The sequence below is a fragment of the Vespula vulgaris genome, chromosome 5 (assembly GCF_905475345.1).
Source record: "Vespula vulgaris chromosome 5, iyVesVulg1.1, whole genome shotgun sequence".
NCBI lineage: Eukaryota > Metazoa > Arthropoda > Insecta > Hymenoptera > Vespidae > Vespula > Vespula vulgaris.
In genome coordinates this window covers 6,328,881-6,341,815 of record NC_066590.1, presented here as the reverse complement: position 1 = coordinate 6,341,815, position 12,935 = coordinate 6,328,881, and the positions used below count along the sequence as shown (strand labels likewise).

Genomic DNA, 12,935 nt, shown 5'->3' with positions numbered 1-12,935 from the left:
ATATAAGATTAATATAAATTTTTGGTTTTTGTTACAAGATTTTGAAAGTATTTTATTTAATAGAAAATGTAATTTTATTAGCATTTAGAGATAATATAAATCCTACAGTGATATGCAAAATAATCTTATTTTTCTAATTTTTTTAATGATCAGTAATAAGGATTAAAAATATTGTACAGAAATCAAAGCATTTCTTGTTTTATACCATTTTTATTTTTATTGTAGTGTTAATTACACAAGTGGTGCTGGTTGAGGTATGTCTTTTGAGGCTTTTATTTCAGAAGTTGGTTGTAAAGGACGTACTTCTTCTTTTGGTTCAGCGATTGAAACATAATCTGGAAGAGGATCTTTTGGACCAAGTTTACCATTAGGATCCCATGGTAACATAATTTTCACTTTGATACCCAATACACCTAAAATAAAATAATAAGAAAAAATATTGATTAATGTCTGATGTAAAAAAGAATATCTCACATTTGATATTTGTTCTAATTAGAAATATACCTTGTCGAAGAAGTACGTGACGAGTTGCAGTGTTTACATAGTTGTTTGTTGGTTCTCCTGAATGAATCATTAAGCCATCAACAAATTTCATTGATTTTGCTCTCTGACCACGTAATTTCCCACTAACAACAACTTCACATCCTCTTGCTCCTGATTCCATGATAAATCGAAGAACACCATAACATGCTCTAAGAAATAAAAATTATAATTTATTAATATATGAACTAGGATTAAAGTATAAACTATAAACAATTATTCGTAAACAAACCTTCGTACAGCAAGTCCACCAATCAATTTATATCGAAGCGACTCTGCTTGTGCAATAGCACACAAGCCACGTTGTGCTACTTTTTCAGCGTATAATTCAACATTTTGTGGTTCTTTGAAATTAAAACGTTTTTGTACCACAGAGGTCAATTCTCTGATTCTACGGCCTTTTTCTCCCAAAACACTTTGTGTATGTGTAGCTAACAGGATGATTTCTGTACGAGTTGGTGTTACACGAACTTCAACACCAGAATATCCATCTTCTGCAAGTTCACGAGTCAAGAATTCATTGAGCTCAGCTTTGAAGACTCCATCTCCTACAAACTATAAATGTAAGGTTTAGTATATTGTTGATTCTTGACATCAGACAAAGATAACCTAAAAATTCACATTTTACTGGGTAAATATAACGCTTTAATGAAAAGAAAAATATAATTAACTTGAATGTATCTACTTGTAACATCAATAAAATATTGTGAATATTTTTCTTTTTAAGATTAGGATGAAAACTTTCAATAGGTGACAATTTCATGAAATAACGAGCGAACAACGGTTAAAAATATCCATGGCATCCACTTTTCCAATATGTTTCACTGTTATATATTTGCACAAAATCTTATTTTAACAACATTTAAGATTACGGGAAATATTATATTTTCAGATAATATACATTAGAAATCGCTATAAATCACAAACCTTCTTTTTCTTTGAAATAGAACGAGTACCCATATTTAACAGCGACGCCACGAGAGAAGGCAAGAATCTGAAAGACCGGACTGAAAGCGGAAATAGTAAAACTCTCCTAGTTAGTAGTCAAATCAGCATTTAGGTATAAAAAATATTATTACAAAACCATTAGAATTTAATAACAATGGGCTTTATAATTTTAAGAATTATTTTGTTATTAATTAAAATTTTGTTAGATATAATTGCAGTTTTATTGTTGATTAACGATAGCGGTTTCAATTTATAAGTCTAACTAGTATATGAGTACATAGTTCGTTGAGAAGAAGTAATATTAAGAATGTTCAAAAATACGTGAAACGTATCATCGTTAATAATTTATTATTAAAGTGTGTATTTTGTAAAAACATGTTTCTTTTTGGAATATTATCGCCGGTACTTTACGGTTCAATCAAATATATCTCTCGTTTGATTTAAGAGGTTAGATCAAAACAACGTCAATCGAATTTCATGTCAGTGTCAAAGTGATATTTTCGATTTTTATCGATATACGTAGTATACTAAGTCATTGTTCTTTAATTATTTATCAATAAATATAATGAGGAGTTCTACGGTCTTGAAAGTATTATCGACATAAAAACATATACTTTGTATTGAGTCGTGTGATTAAAATTCGTTTCGTTCGGTCGGTCTCAAGTTTCTGATGACGGGATTGAGTATTATGTGTTGTGTTTCCGACATGGAATGGAGAACAGTTGCAGTGACGATATTGGTAGTGACACTTTGTTTTTTTGCCATACCTATTCGCGTTGGCCCTGACAATAATAGTGAAGATATCAAGTTGTTCGAGAATTATGTCGCGCGATATAACAAGTCGTATAAAAACAATCCAATCGAGTACAGTGACAGATTCGAGCGATTTCAGGTAAAAGATAAGATGTATAAGTTTCATCTTATCATTATTTTTTGCTTGTATTAATTCTTTATCGATAGACCAATTTTCCGCGATTTGTTTGTTTGAATCTTATTTTTATAATTTCCCGCGCTTACTCATCTTTCCTTCCACCAATTTCGAATACGCCTATCGCGAATCTTCGAATTTTTTTTTCTCTTTCGAATTGCATCGATAAGAATTCGATTTTCAATGTACAAATAAGAATATTACTTTTTCAGAGATCTTTACGACATATCGAGAAAATGAATGATTTACGATCGTCGCAGAAAAGTGCTTTATACGGACTCACGAAATTTTCTGACATGTCGGAAGATGAATTTCTACAGAAAACCCTTTATTCTGATCTATCGGAAAGAGGTGAGATTAGATCGAAATAATAATTATTTTCGACGAAATGTTTTATTTCGGACAAATTTGAGAATATCGTATAAGGATTTTTTAAGACGATTATACGTATCAATAAAATTCGATGTATTTTGCAATAAAAAGAAAAAATTTCTTTTTTTTTTTTTATTTATCGATCAGGAAAAAAGCACGTGAGCGCGAGTTATCATCGGGAACATCGTAAGAGAAAAGAAAGGAATCACTTAGAAAAAAGAGCTGCAGGAATACCATTGAAAGTAGATTGGCGAGAGAAAGGTATAATTTCTCCTGTAAAGAATCAAGGATCCTGTGGTGCTTGTTGGGCCTTCAGTACTGTCGAGGTAGCTGAATCGATGTATGCCATAAAAAATGGCAGTCTATATTTGCTAAGTGTACAAGAGGTAAGTTACTGAACTCTTTAAAAAAATTGATAATACTTCCCCTACCGCCATAATAATATACTGTTTTGTATGTTGCGGACACTTGCGGCGATCGATTCACTAAGTATATAATATGCTTTGCGTCGTTCGAATGTAAATGTACCTTATATAATATTTAATTCGCAATACTTGTAGATGATTGATTGTGCAAGGAATACTAATCTCGGATGCGAAGGTGGAGATATTTGTAGTTTGCTCGCGTGGTTGAAATTAACGAAATCGCCGATATTACCGGAATCTAATTATCCGCTCACGCGAATGACTGACATGTGCAAACTAAAAGGGTATATTTTAAAATTAAATCATATTGGCGTAAAGAATCCTGGTAATACGATCGTTATTTAATATTCATATATTTTAGAGCTACCGCGAAAACGAAAGCAGGTATCAAGGTGATGGATTTTACCTGCGACAGGTATTTGAATTTTCAATGTAATTTTTTGTTTTTATTATCGTACGCTCGAAAGAATATATTTCGAAACAAATGTAAAGATTCTAGAATTTCCAGCGAAGATCGTGCAATAGTTATACAATCTTAAAGAATCGAGATATATATATGTAACGCGTATTAGAAAAAGATTTCATTATATAAGTTGACTGTTTAGCATGTTTGTATAACACTGAGTCTAATCATAACGTTTATGAACTCTTACCTTTATTCGATTCTACATCCGTAAGCACACGGCTTAAGAGTGAATAATATTTATCTGATGGATGATGTTAGCTTTATAGATTCAGAAGAGGAGCTTCTGATAACGTTGGCCACACACGGTCCTGTGGCTGCCGCGGTGAATGCATTATCTTGGCAGAATTATTTAGGTGGTATAATACAGTATCATTGCGACGGTGCTTTTACCAGTTTGAATCATGCTGTACAAATAGTAGGTTATGATAAATCCGATACTATACCGTATTACATTATCAAAAATTCGTGGGGACCAACGTTTGGTGATAGAGGTTACATATACATCGCTATTGGCAGCAATCTCTGCGGTGAGATGAAAATCTTTTGTTTGTAAATCATTAATATTTGTTATAAAAATATAAAATATAATTTATTATTTTTCTTTTTTTTTTATATTACCAGGTATCGCTAATCAAGTTTCAACGCTGGATATCATTTATAAATAAAGGAATGTATAATGATGAGATTAGATCATGATAACCATACTTACATGTATGGTATTTATCGTTAAAAATTAGTTTTTAATGTGCCTGACTAATTTGTGATTGATTATAAAGAATAAATTAAAATATATTTATCATACGAATATATTTGATCAGTATTTCTGATCAGTCTTGGTAGAGGTCGCAGAGTTCATACATATACACACACACACACACACCTTATTGTATTAATTAAAATTAATAACTAAGCTGTTTCGAGCAATGGCGATCACTTAAAATTTTAGGATAAAATAAAAGTTTTATCCGAGATAAATGAAAAGCCAAATAGGTTTTACAAGTTTATTCTATGTTACAAGGTATTTTAATTTATAATAAAGATATTATTTATCTATATATATAGTTGAGGAATGATTAAAAATCGTGTATTATTTTATTATATTAATATTATTTTACCGCATAAATTATTACAAGTTCACGAGTGTTTTATATTATTTTCAGCATTGTTTTGATTGTTATCGGTACTCCAACCATTCCAAGAAATTGAAAGTCTTGTTTTCATTTGCTTCGTTAATGGTGGAATTAAATGTCTAGGTATTAAAAACGTAGACAAGTTGAACAAATCTAGGAACACTTTGTATCTATCACTATCGATTGAAACGTACAGTGTTAGTAAATTTTATCAAATTTTCATTATATATAGCATATAGGATATATATATACAGGATGCCACAAAATTCATAATTCGTGACGATGTATGAAAGAAGGTAAAATTTTGAACCAATAGTGCCTTTCTCACTTTTTCTCCAATTCTTTTTTATCGATTGTAAGTTATTTAACGATTAAGTTGACCAATCTTGTGTGCATTGCAGCATAGTATTATTTGATTAAACTGATCGAACGATAGAATGACGAAAGGAACGCACGAAATAAATGAAAGCATGTAATTTGTGCTTATCGTTTTTGTGAGCTTCCGACAACTCGTGTTGGCTATTTCTCTATTCGAGCCGAAATATCTTTTCAGTTTTGGGACATCCAGTGTATATATAGCATTTATAAGAATCCTTATATTGATTAGTTACCTCAATGTCGATTTCAAGTATTGATACCCGGAAGATCCACCAGTTCCAAGTTGTTGAGAACCGATCATCCTCTGAACCATGATGACGTGATTATCTGAAAATATCAAAGATCTTATTGTAATGCGTTTGTTAATCATTCGTGTAGAAAAGAAGGATCATGCAGTTAATAGTCGGTAATATAGATTATCTTACACCTCCATTTAGTAATCAGAGAATCAATGTCCATCAATGCAGTCAATATTTGATGCGGTTGACTGAATCTTGGTTCGTCCCGATACAATGTTATCATTACAGCACCTTGCAAGGCAGCATACGAGAATCTTCGTTCTCCTCTCGAGACAAGTGCGTTATGAAGAGATTCGTTAAAGATCGTTTCGAAGATGGCTTGACGAGATCGAACATTGCTCGTAAGATATACTTTCATTTGCTCTTCTGATTGTTCCTATGATAATAAGTTTATTTCTTTGATCTTTGATAAATCCTTTCAAATTTTCATCTTTAAATTCTTAGAATAAACATTTACCTGTGCAGTTTGTTCTTGTTCGAAGAGCATTCGTTCGACGGCTCTTTTATACTTCCCCCAAAAGTCAAAATCATAAGATTCGAGACCCGGTGTCCTGGCCAACCACCTTTGGACCAAGCAGCTGAGGCTGGGATCTTCCTCCGAACGTTTAATCTCCTCAATGGCTTTCGGATCCCTTCCGAAAACTCTCGTGTAATTCTGATTGTACCTTACTCTGTGTTCTTGTTTTACACCAAGTTTGTTCTCTAGTAATCGAAATTGCAGGGACTGGAAGCCGGAAGCCGGGCAGAGATAATCGCGGAACGCCATGAAATCCAACGGTGTCATAGTCTCTAAGATCGACACTTGGTCCACCAGAAGCTGCGAAAAACAAGGGAAAGAAAATATTGAATATTTCATAAAGTACGTATTTTATGTTTTACCATCGGTACTTTGTTCGTATACTATAACAAGATAATTTTAAAGGAGAAACTCTTTCCCAAGTATACATAAACATTGCTTATCGATTGGACAGTAGCTATATTCGCATTTATATGGTTGCTTCGTGCAGCCACTTATTGTACTCGTCACTGTGGATTTACTACGACAGTGAAGTATCTTAAAGGTGACAAATCGTTTCTTCGCTTCTTTTTCTTGTAATCATACGGAAGTTCATCGATGGATCAATTAGTGTCAGACTCTTTATGGATTTTTTCTATAAGCCATGCCATCAGGAACTTCTCGTTCTCTCGTATTAAAGTCAAGTTTATTTTCTTTAAAGAGAAATGTTCAGCAATGATTTCTGAATGGATTTAACTCCATGGAGAATGGTAGTTTTATTGTTGAATCGAAAGGCGGTAGAGAATAGAAAATAACCGCATGCGTGTTTTGCGGTAAGGAATGAACGGCAATAAGATTATTACTCAAGTTCTTTACGCCTATAGTTACCCCTACGAGGTGTCACGTATCATCTATGGATATTAGTTTACTCAGAGTGCGTGTATTATTTCAGTGGTTCCCCGACAATATCGTTTGTGCGTGAGAGACCATCGTTAATGTGAAAGGAAGGGAACGAAGAAAGGGGAAAAAAAAATTTGGTCTTCGCGTTGGGTTGGATAGTCAAGTATGGTCGGTATCATTTCATCCAGTTCTGCAGAGAGCGTATAATTTTTTTTTTCTTCCATGGTATGGGTCTCAACCTCAGAAGAGACTCGAGCTCGGCGCATAGCAAGAAATCACCGTTGATATTAATTGTCAGAGGCATTTGATTAACTTGACGTAAGGAAAATTAGATTAGAAGCCTTGCAATAACGCAACATTATCGTTGTGGTTAATGAAATAATTTTTTCACTATTCTCACTATCGTTTATCTTTTTTCATCTTATAGTTATATGCAAATTAATGTCTTTTTCTCCTTCTTTGTTTTTATACGAATTAGTTTAGAAACGTACTTTCAATATAAGAACGATGCGATTGAGTCGTCTAAGAATTTCCAAAGTCCTTGACTCGTTCAAGATGTGAACTCCATTTTGAATCTTCGAAGTGTGATTGCTAGTGTTATAAACATTTGAGTCGGAAGTGAAGAGTGATCTAACCGAGTCCAACTCGTAGATAATCTGCTTGAACCATAATTCGTATGCTGCGATAAAAATGAAAGAAATGTTATACGATTCTTCTTTTTTTTTCTTTTGTCATAGATTTTATTTAATATCAAGGAAAATCTTTGCAATACCTTGATGAGTAACGATAAAAAGATGCTCATCGTGTACTTCTTCATTGTACTCAGCGCTGAGAAGCCTTTGCGCGGATAAAATTTTATCTAAACGAAGATATTCTCCGTAGAGTAAGCCTGGTCCTTTAGTTAATTGAGTACCTTCTTGACTCTGATCATCTCTAAGAGAAATAATGACAAATCGATTTTACTCTCTTTGGTAACGGTAAGGACAATAAAAGAAGAAATTCAATACATCAGTCAAGATATATGATGTAAGAGATTGATTAATTATAAATATAATATTTTTGTCTAATCTAATCTAATCTTTTTTAGGATTTTTTTCATTGTTATCTACATAGTATGAGCCAGGAGAAGATCTAATGTTATATCGATTTTTTACGTAATAGATCTAAAAAAATCGTTTTAAATAAAAGCATACATATGCGGATACATGATCCGCGATAAGAGGATAAAAAAAGAAACAGAATGTTATTTAGAAAAGTGATGTAAGACGATGTTGTTTACGATCAATCTTATATTATATAGGATGGTCCTAAACGTTCCAGCTAGACTTAGAGATTTTATAGGAAATTTAATTCTAAACAAAAAATTTTCCAATAAACGGGTTGAAAAATGCTTCCTTAAAAAGTTAACGCCTAGAAACTTCCGAAATCACAGTTACTTTATACATTTTTACAAACACCAGGGAAAATATATGTTTTTAAAAAGTACTCAATAAAAATTATAGAGAATTAATTTATCTTTCAAATGTAATTAAAATGATTGTAGTATGTTTCTTAAGTTGTAAGACAATTGATTTCAAATATACAACTCTCGTTTCGGTACTTTTTAAAATGCTTAAAAAATGCATACTTATATGATTTCTGAGATTTTTAGAGAAGTATTTTTCATTCATAAGTTCATAGGAAACTTTTTATTTAGAATTAAATTTTCTATAAAACTTCGGAACGTTTGGGCTACTCTATATATTTTTAATTTATATAATTTTACTTACGTGATTGTTTCCGACAAAGGACAGGCCATTCTCTCTTAGTTATTGTTGATGCTTCTTTCGATTCTATGAAATTAACTTTTTACGGTGCATTTGCCGTATATATGTTTTGGCAAGCACTGTGCGCACTATAAAAATTTTGTGGATTTATCAGAAAAAAATGGAATGAATTTTACATTTGTTTAACCGCGATCTTGATATAAGTATCAACATGCGATACAAGTCGTCGAATAGATGGTTGACGCGCGACTAAAGAGTGAACGACTAAGAACACGCGTTTATCCTTCTTATAGCCAACGCTCTACTATACACACTAGTTGAAATTAAATATTTTAATATTTCAAATGCTTTATGATATGTTAGCGATATGTTTGCATCGGTTTCTGCGGATAAAACCTATCAATTCTATACACGTGTCTTTGTAGTCAGATATCAAAATCATGAGAGCGTATAATTTATTAAAATTTTTATCTCTATTTAATATTTTTTTTGTTTTATATTTCATCACATCATAATTTTTTTTATAATAATCATTCACAAATATATTCTTTTGATATATTTTTAATTCAATGAATTAAAAGAAATGAGTCTTATAAAAAATGTTTTTGCATAATCGCATAGATTGTTATTTAAAAAAAAAAATTGAGAAATGTGTTGTAGAATTTATTATGTTATCATCATATATTTAAAAAAATTTTATTTTTACATCATTTATTTGTATCGATCGATCGTATGTTTTAGTTCATAAGGTTATCGCTAGATGACGTATGAAAGTATTAATTCACCGAGGGACCGAGAGATGGCGATGTTATCAGGTTCATCGAATTACCGATCAGAAAAATTATATGTTTTTGCAGTCAGATATAAGAATCATGAGAGCGTATGAAATATTAAAATTTTTATCTGTGTTCAATATATTTCTTTTGGTTTTATATTTTATCATATCACAATTTTGTTTATAATGATTTTCCAAAAATATATTCTTTTGGTATATTTTTAATTCGATGAATTAAAATAAATGAGTCTTGTAATGAATGTTTTTGCATAATCGCATAGATTCTTATTAAAAAAAAATTGAGAAATGCGTTGTAAAATTTATGATTTTATTATATATTTTTAAAAATCTTATTTTTATATGATTTATTTCTATCGATTGATTGTAGGTTTTAGTTCACAGAGTTATCGCTAGATGACGCATGAAAGTATTAACTCATCGAGGGACCGATAGATGGCGATGTTATCAGGTTTACCGAGTTACCGATCACAAAAATTATTTATAAATCAGTGGAGTATTAACATTTGAAGAGGATAGACGTGAGTATCAATTACGGATTCCATATAATTATGTAGTATTATTCTGTGCTTTCATTAATTTTGAAACATCGATTATACATAGGTAATAATATCATTTGTTAATACAATCATTAAACTGATATACGATCGTAATAATTATCATAGGATACAATCGTAAAAACGAACAATTTATTTGGTATGTATCATTGGTGTTTTTATAATAAACGAAAATGTATTCTAAATAAACGAAATTCAATCTCGTTATCGTAATTGAATGTGTTATACTATATCACGAAGTACCATAAGAATATTATTGCTATAAATTATTCAAATTAACCTATCAAGCACATTCAAAGATCAAAAACTCAGGAACGTAGAGGGAGCGACGATCTTTCTTTTTCTACGTATTATCGTTCTCGTCCTCAATGTATGTATACATAATATTTACATCTATTGCAGCATAAAAAAGCATTGTGAGGAACTTGTATAAAATGTATACTCGTAATTACGATCTAGATAGTTCTAATTTCTCCTACTAAAATGGTTGACCGACTTCATTTTACTTGTATCTTTTCTAGGCAACATCCGAGGAGATGTTCTTCGTTGCACAACTTTATCAGCTCGTGCATTTTATATTTTAATTACAGATAAGATATGTAGACAAACGAAACGAAACATATACTGGTCTTATTTCCGTAGTCCTTCTTGAATTGCGTTAAAACAAGTCATATAAAAGGACTGGAAAGAAAAACAATATAATATTTATAATTCCATCCCTACAGTAGAAATTATACGAACAGTTGATTATAAGATATCATCGTATAATTAATATTATTACTAATTTAATTAACAATTACAGATGCTCGTATTTCGATTTTACGAATGTAAGTACAAAGTATCATTTCAGTCGATTCAATCAATTGTAACATAATCAATCCAATAGTTTTCACTCATATATCTTATATACGTTTCAAATTTCGCGAGTTGCAAAGATGAGAAATGTTTCCGTATATTTAGATACGTTGGGATTGGCGTAGAAATTATTCATACGATTCGCAGTTGCGGACAGTCTTATCTTTTTAATTTTTGCATTAATCGAGTCGATGATGAAACTGTCGAAGGAGATACATAATTAGTAGATAGATATATTTTATTATTATCAAGGTAAGCAAACACAAAATTTTTCTAGTCGAAGTAAATAAATTGTAGCACCAAAAAGCGTGCTCTTATTAAATTTTTTCATTTTTTTTTCACTTCATTTTTTTACTATATCGTACTTTTTTCTCAGCGAGTAACATTTATTCGTTCGATGTAAACAAGCTACGTGCGTCGATTCACACTCCGCAAGATAGACAAGAAAAGATCGTTGAGTATTTCAAGTATACACGAGTTTCTCTGAAGTAAATGCTTCGCTTTAATTTCGTTGCCCATCTGAGTCGGTGGAGTGCGGTTGGAAAAGAAGAACAAAAAAAGAGGAAAGAGAAAGAGAAAGAGAAAGAGTTAAAACCACGTATCCCATGCGCGTATCATCAAAATTTTCTTTTCCTTTTTTCCTTTCTATTTCATTTTTCATTATTTCTATTTCATTTTTTCCTATCGTTCCTCTTCTTTCTATCCAATTGTACATACATACGCACGATAACTACGTTATTACAAACGTTTCTATTTTGTAGATAACAAATTCTCAAGAGTAAGATAAAAGTATTGAGCAATTCGTTCGACGACTATAGACTAAGATAAGTAAGTCGATTTGAGAGAGAAAACGATTAAAAGAATTAAACAAAGTCGATGAAATTTGACGAGATCTTACGATCATATACTTAAATCTATATAAGCTAAATATAGAATGAGATTATTAGACTGTATGATATCCATAAATATTCATAGATAATATGATATATGCATAGATACATGCATACATATCTATACATATCTAATAAGCAGGTGCTATTGGGTTTAGAATTGCGTTATCCGTCAGATCGGATTAGCGAGATTAAATGTAAGCGACATGTGACGTCATTGGTGCACGCTGTATCAATGTGCATACATGTATATTACATAGAGCGTGCGTGCGTGCATGCGTGCGTGCGTATGTGTGTGTGTGTGTACAAAGTTAGTGTGTACAACTATAGACAGAAAAGTATAAATCTTATTTGTAAAATATTATGCAACGAGAAAAATAACATCGCGTTGAGTCTGTCGATGCTGTTTTAGCCGAGTCATCGTCGAGCTACGGAGAGACAACGCCCATGACATTATGTACGATTAAGGGCCATGTAATCCAGTACTGTATCTAGAACGATGCAACAGGTGTATGCGCTTAGTCAGGACGCACCGTGTAGCAAGGGGTAGTGGGTCTCGTATAGCTTGGGTAGCCTTCGGACGATATATTTTCAAAGCAAATTCATTGTTCGACTTCGCGTAACGATGATTAACTTTCGAATTGGAAATCATGTTCGATGTTCTCGTCGAGGTCATTGGATTTTGTAAAACGTTCCATCGAAATGAACTGGTCTTTCAATTTCTTTTTTCTTGCTTTTCCGTTTTTATGATTCCATTTTTTCTTTATCACGCCATTGATACATCTCTGATGTTACCTTGTTCATTTAAATTTTATTTTATTTTCGAATTAATCTTTTCTTTCTTTTTCTCGTGACTAACATATGTAAGAACATGTTAAAGAACATAGGAGAATAATTTCTGACACGTTTAAGCGAAAGCTCAACGTTACGAGTTTTTTAATTCGATTCTAATTTGCGCTGGAAGACGTATGAAGTAATCGGAAGAGTGAAAACGAGAAAAGACGATGGTTTGTCGTTAAAAAAGAAATTGGAATAAATGCTGCGGAATATGGAAAGCGTTTACGATGAAAAGGAAGAACGAGTATCGTCGTTTTAATTGAGATGTAAGTTTGAAGAGTGATTTTTTGCAATGATACGACAATAGAACAGAATGACGTTTACTTTCAAACGATGATTATACTCCGCGGACTTT

The 12,935-nt window shown here is 31.8% G+C and overlaps 3 protein-coding genes across 4 annotated transcripts; 1 reads left to right on the top strand and 2 right to left on the bottom strand.

The window, feature by feature from the left end:
- Positions 1-190: 190 nt before the first annotated feature.
- Positions 191-1,602, bottom strand: LOC127063691 (40S ribosomal protein S3). Its single transcript, XM_050993739.1, has 4 exons — positions 1,468-1,602; positions 773-1,095; positions 505-692; positions 191-413 (listed from the first exon to the last, which is right to left on the bottom strand). Exons 1-4 carry the CDS (start codon positions 1,498-1,500, stop codon positions 232-234), a joined length of 726 nt encoding a protein of 241 aa, XP_050849696.1. The 5' UTR covers positions 1,501-1,602; the 3' UTR covers positions 191-231.
- Positions 1,603-1,753: 151 nt separating this feature from the next.
- Positions 1,754-4,734, top strand: LOC127063687 (cathepsin O-like). Its single transcript, XM_050993734.1, has 7 exons — positions 1,754-2,380; positions 2,629-2,767; positions 2,936-3,174; positions 3,349-3,497; positions 3,575-3,628; positions 3,938-4,206; positions 4,301-4,734. The coding sequence occupies exons 1-7, from the start codon at positions 2,159-2,161 to the stop codon at positions 4,342-4,344; spliced, it is 1,116 nt and encodes a 371-aa protein (XP_050849691.1). The 5' UTR covers positions 1,754-2,158; the 3' UTR covers positions 4,345-4,734.
- On the bottom strand, positions 4,667-8,941 carry LOC127063686 (tryptophan 2,3-dioxygenase). Of its 2 annotated transcripts, none has more exons than XM_050993732.1 (7): positions 8,652-8,941; positions 7,655-7,815; positions 7,374-7,561; positions 5,944-6,303; positions 5,615-5,862; positions 5,421-5,531; positions 4,667-4,985 (listed from the first exon to the last, which is right to left on the bottom strand). In XM_050993732.1, the coding sequence occupies exons 1-7, from the start codon at positions 8,678-8,680 to the stop codon at positions 4,814-4,816; spliced, it is 1,269 nt and encodes a 422-aa protein (XP_050849689.1). In that variant the 5' UTR covers positions 8,681-8,941; the 3' UTR covers positions 4,667-4,813. The 2 variants fall into 2 exon arrangements, with proteins under 2 accessions (XP_050849689.1, XP_050849690.1); XM_050993733.1 differs by having other exon boundaries at positions 5,421-5,514; positions 5,613-5,862; positions 8,652-8,938.
- Between the last annotated feature and the right edge of the window lie 3,994 nt (positions 8,942-12,935).